At 39.0% G+C, this 10,750-nt stretch overlaps 1 protein-coding gene across 1 annotated transcript in view; it reads right to left on the reverse strand.

Moving 5' to 3' along the window:
• Positions 1-6,233, reverse strand: part of LOC111597800 (ras guanine nucleotide exchange factor B) — a 45,341-nt gene extending 39,108 nt beyond the window's left edge. The window contains exon 1 of the mRNA XM_023312681.2: positions 4,198-6,233. Coding sequence (XP_023168449.2) covers positions 4,198-5,825 — 1,628 coding nt within the window. The 5' untranslated portion in view covers positions 5,826-6,233. The remainder of the gene's footprint in view (positions 1-4,197) is intronic.
• Between the last annotated feature and the right edge of the window lie 4,517 nt (positions 6,234-10,750).

Here is a 10,750-nt window from a genome sequence, read left to right on the forward strand (position 1 = left end):
TCAAATATTTTAAGCACATTCAGTTACAATTCCGATACTCAACTTGATGGACTTGTGTTAAAATGGAAACACGCAAGCCGAGCCCAAAAAAGGAAAAATCAATCAATTTTTTAGTGCTCATTAAATGCATATAAAACCAATCATAAACAAATCACATCCGCTAATTTTAAACTATAAATACAAAAATATCTTTTCAATATCTAAAAATCTATAGACTTCCATATGAGCGCATAACATAAGAGGAAAGAAGTAATTTCTTTAAAAAATTTGTAGTTCGCATTCGAAACATGTTTTTAGAGAAATGCGCTTAATTTTTTTTTAGCGCTTCGTTGGAATAACAGTTCTATGCGAATCGGGAATAGTATTACTCATAAAAAACATAATCAACTATAGAAGTGGCGTGTGCGTGCGAATTGATCGGCTGATTCATTGGCGAGTTCTATAAAGATTTTCACAGCTTTCTCTAGGTGTCAAGTTTTCTGAACATGCTAAGAAAACATAATTGTCTGAGTGTGTGTGTGCGTGTGTGTGTGCGTCTGGGAAGAAGTTAACTACTATTGCATTTGGCTCATTGCGTCGCACGTAAACCGTATGACTAATCAATATAGAGAGCAAGACAGAGACAGACTGAGAGACAGATAGATAAAGACTCGCTGGGAGACGCTACGCTTGGGCGAGTTTCACAAGCTTCGCGACCCGCATATAAGAGCTTTGCGTATGAGTTTTTACGATCGTACGAATTGTATTTGCATTTATATTGAATATACCATATATACATATAGAGGTATTGGTGTGTGTGTGTGTGTGATCAGCAGCAAATGCCAAACAATGTGAGTCACGATAATCAGCGTTGAGCACACCGCAAACACGTCTTGCAATATTCAGAGAGCTCATAAGCGCGAGGGTGGAATAGGGAATACATATATATTATAATACATATTTTCAAAAAATAATTGTTAGCTTCAGCTAAGAATTTAAAAAATATTTCAAAAAATATGTAATAAATTAGATATTAAACTATATAAAAAGTTTTCAAAAGCAATAAAAATTCTAAATATATTTATTTAAATATATTTATTTAAAAAACCCTGATGCAAAACGTTTCAGTTGTCATGAAAAAAAATATATATATATATTATATCTAAAAGTTAAGAGTAAAAACAATATAAATATGTAATAAATTATATATTAAATATTAAAATTATTCAAACCCAAAAAAAACTAATAAATTTCTAAGAAAACTCTGATGAAAAAAGTTTGAATTTTCATGAATGAAACTTTCCAAAAAAAAACTCACAAAGAAAAACAAGTTATAAATGAATTAAATAAATTAATCTATCAATCGATGAGCGTTACTTACGATGTCTTATATCAAAAACTTAGCAATGAGAGCCCACGTAAGAATTTTAACTCAATTTTCGTTGGATTAATTGTACCTTGATCTACACTGTGATATATTTATGATAACAGCATTAATATGCATTTCACTTTCTAGTTCTTTGTGCCAATTGCAATGTAATCATAATTTACAATCAGGTTTTTAATAAAACCCTGTTACAACCCTCGTGTATTAAACAGAGTTGCTGTGTTATATGCGCAGTTATAATAACAACGCTTTGAATATCGCACAGTGGCTGGAAAACGAGTTTGGATTTGTTGAAATAAGCATTTATGAAAAATTAAATGCATACAACATATTTGTATAAATATGAGTGTAAATATATAGTATATACAAATACATATATATATAGTAAACTTACTAGTGTTTGCTTATAGAGAGGAGACATAAGTAGACGCTAACTTGGCCAGACAGTTGTTGTTAAATATTGCAAGATGTTGCAGTTGCAGTTGCAGCAACTGCAATCGAGCGTAATGCGCGCGCATGCAACGTGCCGCAGCACCAGTGGCAGCAGCAACAACAACACCTTTGAAATGGTGTCAGCAATAATTTATCAAAATAAAGCGAAGAAAAAAAACGAACATGAAAAAAGCATAAATAAACCAGGCAAAGCTGTTCAAACCGCATCTAAGTCTAAACACAGAAGGAAAAAAACTGAAAAGAGAACCCGAACAATTTGCATGAGCGCACAGCCAAAGACAAAAGACAATGCATGAATGTATCTGTGAGATACGAGCTATCTCAAGTGCTGGCCCAGGGCATGTAAAGCGTGTCAGCGCAGTGAAACTCGGTGAAATAATTGCGGTAAGCGCATAAATAAAATTACACATGTTGTGAATTTGCAAGCACCAGCCACGCCCACTGCCACAGCCGCCGTCGCCACTCGGCAGTCAGTAGTCAGAGCCAGCCCTACAACAGGTAAACAAACGCAGACAGAGGCAGGCAACAGTTATTCGCTCGATCTGTGTACCTCAACGTTCTTATCTTATCGCCTCTTCCTGTTGCTCGCTGTGGTATTTATTGATTTCGATACCCCTTACCATTTGTAAAGGGCTGCGACAGGGATTGATGTAAGTTACAGGAAGATACGAAGCCTTTCTGAATCTTAATCAGTGGACATGCTGAGTCAATCGCTTCCACTCTCTCCATCTGTCTGTCTTGCTCGCTCTCTTCTCTTATCCTTCCATTTCGAATCTACATTTAGATCTACAAGCAGATTCATTCAAACTTCAAGTTATCCTCTAGCCGGACATACCCAACCAATTCAATTCGAAAATAACATATAAATATTTTCGACGTTTTGTTGATAATGCAAGTGGCAAAAACATTTTTACGACCTTTCGGCAGGGTCATAGATAGACAGGCGCGGGTAGTTAGAGGGTAGCAAAAAGGGTCTGTCAATAGGGTTGACAGCAGCCGCAACTAATTAAGGAAAATGACGTCGACAATGAGCATTATCCTGCGCTCAGCCCTCTGCACGTGCCCTTTTGCCCTTTAATAGAAAAAAAACAGGGACTGGTCCAAGTATATGGACCACAGTGAGACGACGTTCACTTTTCCACTACATTTGTCCTGTCAACAGGAATTTTCATGGCATTTGACAGCATTTCTCAGAAACTAATCAATGGAAATGCAGGCAAACCTCAAACAGAAAACAATATATATGTGTGTATCTATGTATGTATCTGAGCAATTCGGGGTATTTTATTTACTGTGAGTTCCTGAAAAGGTCACGTAAATGCTTATAATTCAAATATCTTATACAGAATAATGCTTAGCGAATGCAGCAAAGGCACGGTTTGAGTTTGAGCTATAGAAAAATATATAACAAAAATTAATATAATAAATATTAATAATCTTTAAAAATTATTTTTAATTGCTGTTTTTATTTGTAATCTGTCTTATACTAGACAATAAACAAATTTGTAAACAATAATATTACGTAACCGGGTGGCTTGGGCTACAATAAGATCTTTAAAAAGAAATATATTTTATAAAATTCTATCATCATTCTATATGCATTCTACTATATATCTGCCATGAACATTCAAATAACCAGTTTTACTCACTCGATAAAGCTAGTTGTCCCTGAACAAACAGATTATTGTTAATGAGAACAAAGATTTGTTACGTTTCGAGTGAGTCACATTGGCTTGCTTAAGTCTCCATGGTAACAGACTTATCAAGGAATTCAACTGTTTCATTTATCGATGAACTACTGTATTTATTCAAACTGAAATTTGAAGAGCGAGCACAAGTAAAGTAAATAATATATAAGCTAGTATATCGTCATAATGTATATATTTTATAGTTGCTGTAAGTGACACGATAATATTGGGAATATTCAGGTGCACAATTTTCGCATTCCAAGCTGAAATGAAAACTTCCCCGCTAATGCATGCATCTACTAGAAATGCAACAATAAAATTGATCGTAGATTAAATTAGCAAACATTTAGTGTCATAGGAACATGGCAAAACCCAATTCCAATTATATAGAATACAAATTGTGTATTACATATTAGATAAAATATTATAAAATTCCTAAAAAAATATTATGTCATTATATTTTATAGCTTATATATAATATATTTTGTAATATTTCATCTCTAGTTTTATAGCCCATATATATTATAGTTTTTCATATTCAATCTCTAATAATTCTGTGATGAACTCAGTTGATGCATGAAATCTACCAAAAATAACCCAAAAATAACCCATTATATCATCATATTGCAGTTGGCTCTATAGTATATAGTCGTAAATAGCTCGGCAAGAATTTGTAAATCGCTGACTCACCGTTTGACATTGCGACTTCGCTTCTCGTTCTCTCGCTCAGCCTCCTTGACGCTGTCCCAGCTATCGCCGACGCCCGATGATGACATATCATCCAGTCGCTCCTCGTCCTCCATGCCCGAGTCCTCCAGGCTAATGTGACAGCTGGTGAGTGTCACCTGCTTGCCATTATCCCCCACCTCAATCCAATCGGACGTACGTATGCGCTGCGAGCGCTCTGTTCCATAAGGCGACGAGTCCGAGGAGCAGCCGGAGGGGCAACGTTTGCGTGGCGTCGAGCTGCCATTCGCATTATCCTTCAGTGATTTATTGACGGCATAGGTCAGTGTGTCGTCCTCCTCATCGCCATCGGCATCTTCCACATTATCAGCGTCCACATCCTCCGTATCGGCGTCCTCAATCGAATTATAGCGCTGACGCGTCTTAGTGGGCGTGGCCTGCCACTTAGTGGGCAACTGTTCCAGCGAGCAGGCACGATTGCGCATAGCCGCCAGCTCCGAGATGAGCAGCTCATGGAAGGCATGCTTCTTCTCGGGCGTATTGCCCGCACTGACCGAACTCTTGATTGGCTTCGATTTGGGCTGGGTTTGGGCCTGGCTGTTGCTGGCATTTATGTTGATGCGCGTGCAGTTGCCTGCTGCCTGAATCACCTGGCTCAACTGTTCCTGCTCCAGCTCCTGTTTCCTTTCCCGCTCCAGCTGCTGCTGCTGCTGTTGCTGCTTCTGCTGCTGTCGCTTGTGACGCTCCTGGGCCAGCTCCTGCTCCAACAGTGCTTGATGCTGTATGGCGCGCTCATGCTTGGTTATAATGGTCGTGTCGGCCAGAGTTTGCTTTTGCGTTTGGCTAATGATGATCTCAGAGAACAAACGCTCGGCAGCATTCTTAAGATTATTCTTGAACTCAACGGTTTTGCCGCCCAAATAGCTGCCTCCGCCACCCTGACTGGACAGCGGACTGTCCAGCGTTGTCTTCGAGCGCCTGAAGATGCTGCTCACGGGCGCATCCTCCACATCCAAAGTAGCCACCGGCATCTGGACAATCTTCCGCGGCTTGGGCAGCGGCTGTGCAGCGGGCAATAGACCTGCTCGCTCGAAATCCACCTTGCCCAGGCTCAGGCGCGTGTCCTTGTGTGGCGGCGTGGTCTGTGCGCTCAGGCTATTGGCGCGATTCACGCTGACAACCGATTCGCGAGGTTTGGCTGTGGGCACAGCGGGCGCTTTGCGTAGCTTAAGCGGCGGCTTGGGCGCCGTTGCGGGTGCAGCAGGCGGGGTTGTTGGTGCTGCTGTTGTTGTTGCTGGACCAACTGTTGTTGCTGCTGCTGCAGCTGTTGCCGTTGCACTGTTCACTAGCGCCATGGTGGGCGTCTGTGTTTGCGCCTGCTTCTTTTGCAGATTCAGCGAGGGCGACTTGTATACCAAGGTGCGTCCCACGGCGCTCAGTTGGCTAACAAATGTGGGCTTCTTTTGTATGAGCGGCGGGCAGGGCGTGGCAGTTGCCACGGTCCCAGCTCCTGCCGCTGCTGCTGTTGCTGTTGCTGTTTTGGGCCTGGGCGGCACTGGCGGACCGGGCCGCTTAACCGCAAGTGTTGCCTGCATTTCGTTTGTTGTTGTTGCTGCTGCTGCTGCTGCCATTTACTTCTCAGTTCTCACGCGTTGTCGCTGTTATTGGCTGCGCGGCGCAAAACCCGTATTTGTAGGTCACTTTTTATACCCTAAACACGAGTGTGCCAAGGGGGTATGTGAAGCCCAATGTTCTTGTGGCGAATTTGTCAAGAGTTAATTGAATATAAGTTTGAGGGCTACTGCTTTTACAGTTTTAGAGTCAAGATACAAAAATGTGCTCTCAACTGCTTTTCTCTTTTGCACTATGCACAGGGTATTTGCCAGGTCGACTCCTGTCGCTGGCCACGTTCTGACTTGTTTTTTTTTCTTGCACCTTTTCGACTTCTTCGACTTTGTATTTTGGTATTGCGATGCGTTTATTTATTTATTTATTATTATTTAGCATAAAACTTGTTTTTAGTTGCGTTCTCAAGCGACGGCGGCGGCTGATGCTGCTGTTGTCGTTGTCGTTGTTGTTGTTGATGTTGTTTTTAGCATTTTGACTGCAACTGCGATGGCTGCTGCGATGGCGATGGCAACTGACACTGCGACTGCGACTGCGACGGCGGCAGCAACTGAGACTGCGGCTGATCTATTTTGAATATAGGCCACGGCGGCGCACTAACGGGCCTAGTTGCTCTTTAAGTGTTGCTATTGCTGTTGTTGCTGTTGTATTTGGTTTGGCTTATTGCTTATTGGTTTATTGGCTTATTGAAACTGGTTTTAGCTCGTTGTTGTTTTTGTTGCACTTTGAATTCTCTGTGAGTTTTGAAGTGAAAGGGTTTTGGTTTTTAATATTTCATATATAGCGTACAGTGTTTGTTCGAAAATTGTTAACTTTACGTAAGCTAGAATTTAGAAATTCATTCATTTTTATTAAAATTTTTCAATTATTTAAGAAAAAGTAATTTAATATTTAAATAATTTTTAAATAATTTTCCTTAACATTTGGAATAACTAAATTCATTATATTTAATTTTCGAACGATCACTGTTAAATTCATTAATTTGCTTATTTTTTTTTTTTAATATATTTTTTAACAAGATTATTAAATTTTAATGTTTTGAAAGTCTTTTAAATAGTCTTTCGTTTCTATTAAATTCATCTGTAGCTTTTGCACGATTTTTGTGTCTTGTTGCGGGCGAATCAACAAAAAACAACACGTCATAATTAAGTTAAGCTGTTAGAAAGCTTAATTAAGCCAAAAGGCACATACAAACGATAAAAAGCCGAACAGCAAATGTGCCCAGAATAAATTGTAAATTAATGAAGCGTTTGAGCCGCAGCAAATTGTTCGTATAATGAAGGAAAAACTAACGAATGATCATTAAAAAACGATTTCAGAATTGGATTTTCGTGCATTTTCAGGCACTGTGTTACGCCGCGAAAAAAAAAACCGTAAAAAGAAAATGCATAATTAGCAATTTAATATGGAAATCGCGGCAGTTAAAAGTAAATAAAAATTAAAAAGAATTGAAAAGAATACAAACAAAACGTTAAAAGCTTGAGACTGTAAAGAATTATGCACGAAAACGAGTTTGTTACTAATTTCATTTAGTTTTAATCAAAGACATGAAAAGCGACAGTTTTTGATTCTTCGTTTAACAAGTGTTGATTAGCGCAAAGAATTTAGAGTCTCGATTTGGGGTCATGGCAAATCGATCGATCTACGATAACCGATATGTTGTTGGTCGATAAAAACTGTTATGCGGTGAGCAGTTGGCTTTACTGCAACAATAAGCGTCTTATTTACTAAGGAACACACTCACACACACACACGCGTGCGTACAGCTTGCACTTTGAGCTTTCGCTTGATTGGGCTCATTTCATTTAAATTTTGTTTAATTTAATTAAGTGCTAAGGCGCTGCACACAGGTCCAAAGAATATCATCCACCCACACAGACGCAAGCATTCGATGCAACACACACGCACACAGAGACCCTGCACGCACATGCATGATGCATGGCTATTTTTGACCAAAAAATTCTTATTTCAAAAATTGTTAAAAATATTTATATATATATTTATGTAAATTAGTTACACTGCATTTGCATTTGTATTGCATTTGTCAAGCACCGAAAAACACACACGAAAAAACACCGACACCGAAAACGGACACCGAACTCACACACGCACACAACATTAGCGACCGAGCGACCATACGAGCCGTCCGTTTCGACGTTGCGCTTTGCACGAGAGTCAGAAATAAACTGAGAGCAATGTAAGAGCTAAGCGCACCTTGCTCAATCTCGGCGCATTGTGTGTTTACAAATTTGACTGTGTGTGTGAGTGGGTGCGTCAGTGTGTGAATGCCACTGATGTGCGCGTGACAAAAACATTCATATTAGCCGCGCATCACGAACTCTATTTTGGAGCTATTTTATTATATATTTGTATTTATATTATATTCTATACATATTGTCTTACCTTGCTTTGCAGTTTATTCTCTTTTTACGCTCCCTCAAGTTTGACTTGAGCATGCTCAACGCAAACTCACGATACGCTTACCCACGACAAACTCACGCGACATCTCTATTCATATGTTTGCTGTTAAAGCCTTAGCGTGACTGCTCTCTTAATACTTTAAGCTCGCTGTTAATGTACAATGTTAATTAACAGCAAAACAGTTTCTAGCTTCTTAAAGCGAATTTTACTAAATGGAAAATAAATGTTGAATCTTAAAATGAACTAACCGTGACAACTAAGCAACTTAGGCTTAGGCATGATTAATATTGTTGTTGAGTGTCGAGCAGCCAGACGGTTCTCTATAGCTCTCTTCAGCTGTTATTTAAGAGTAGCTGTGGGTAACGCAGCTAAAAACTACTGCTCTCTCTCCCTATCTCTCTCTCTTATGTAAAGAGTAACTTGGCACATGGCCAAAAGTGCATTGATTGGCATTTGGAACGGGTCTGCTGAGGGCCGGCGCCGGCGTCTGGCTGCTGTGGTCGACCGGCCGCCCAACCATTGCAACAGCTGTTGTTGCCGCATTGCCACGCTATGCTCCACGCCTCAACCCTCAAACCTATCCTGCTCAACAACTACGTAAATCTTTATTGATTGCATGTTGCAAGAGACGCCAAAAAGAACATAAACGCTAATCGTCTTTCGAGTGACTTTGCTGTCTGACTAAACAATTATTTTAGCCGTCCGCAGCTGACTGCAGACAAATGCAAGTCGGCACAGATACATTAAGTATACGTACATAGATTAAGTATATACTCAAGGAACTCTAAAACTCCGCCTTACATATAAATCTTGCTCCTCTTTTGGGGTTGTTGTGAACGTATTTGTATTTGTATTTGTATTTGCCTTTATATTAGAAATCAACCCACAGCACACAGAACCGCCCCAAATAAGAATTCGCCTAGCCGTTAGCCGCTAGCCGGGGAAGCCCCCTCTTCAGCCAGGCACTTCAAATGATTTCCATGGCACTCAGGAAGTCGCCTCTTCCGGCCAAAAAAAATGAAGTAGGGAACCGAAGCCTCTCCCATTTTCATTTGCCGACACTTTTTGTTGATTTTCTTTATGTTTCGCTCATTTGGTGCAACACTTGTATGTATACATATTCACATATATAAATATATAGAGATATATATTTCTATGTTTATATTGCCGGCATTGTTTGGGCCAGTCTGGAGTATTTGTCGCAGTCGGGAATTGGCAAAGCACCAGCTGCAATTACACTTACCGAGCATGCCCAACACAATTGACTCAAAAAACATTCCATTTTTTAAATCACACACAAAGGATTATCCCTCACACACGCATACACACACACTTGAGTGCCTCGAACGCACCCTTCGGCCATTAGGAAGCCCCAACAATGAAGGTTAAACTTACGCTAAATAGCTGTCGTCGCCAGCCACACTCCCGAGAGCCACTTCTAATCCTTCCTTCTGCTTTACTGGCGAAGCACTTCAACAACCGCTTCTAATACCGCATGCTGGGGAACGTGCAAAATCAATAGCAAGACGAAATCATAATTAACTTCGCAAAGTCGACTTAAAATACCCTTTTTACAAGCATTATGTGACTCAACACTTGCAATCTTTAGAAATTTATGAATTTATATTTTTCCAAACAAAAAAAAAAATTGTAAATAAAATAAAATATTTATAATCCAAAACATATTTAAATTAAAAAATTTGCAAGTTTACTAAATGTGGACGTTGTATAATTTTCCATCGATCGCTCCAATTATCAGTAGCATGAATTCGACTTTAATCAACTTAAACGAGTACAGCCTGAAAAATTCCCAGTCATAATGTATAATGTAGTTGTATCTCTGTCGAATACATTCGTAGACTGCCGAATCGACTCAACTATTGACTTGTCCCACGAAGCTATATATGCTATATATGGATTGTAGGCTGTATCAGTTGCCACGTGCCCATATCAAAAATGCCGGCAAAAACTTTAGTTAAGTGCACAATTGGCATACCCCAAGGGAGCTGCACATTTCTTTACTTTACACATATTGTTATATAGTATATTAAATAATTACCACAAGCTAATTATCATTATTAGTCATATAAGTGTACGTGTGCGTGTGCGTGTGTGTTTTTCTGTGGTTTAAGATTACTTTGCATAATAATAAAAAAATATACAATTGGCTTTCAATTATTTTTGATTTTAAATAACAAGCAATAAAATATCAACTAATTTAAACTTACACACACGTGCACACATACACATACAGTTCACACAGAATTGGCATTAGAAAATAATTAACATTATAAAACATGTTTTTTGTTTTGTTAAGCATACAGACGCTTCTCGAATATCCATTAACAATTCACATAATCATTATAATCATATAGTTTATATATGTACTATATAAGACATTACATGATCGGACTGATCTTAGATAGCGAAATAGTTTAAATATATAAATAAGCGTTAATGCTATTTCAATTAATCCGTACAAAATACATATACATTTGTCATAAATACA

Source organism: Drosophila hydei, unplaced genomic scaffold (assembly GCF_003285905.1).
Source record: "Drosophila hydei strain 15085-1641.00,03,60 unplaced genomic scaffold, DhydRS2 tig00008119-arrow-pilon, whole genome shotgun sequence".
NCBI lineage: Eukaryota > Metazoa > Arthropoda > Insecta > Diptera > Drosophilidae > Drosophila > Drosophila hydei.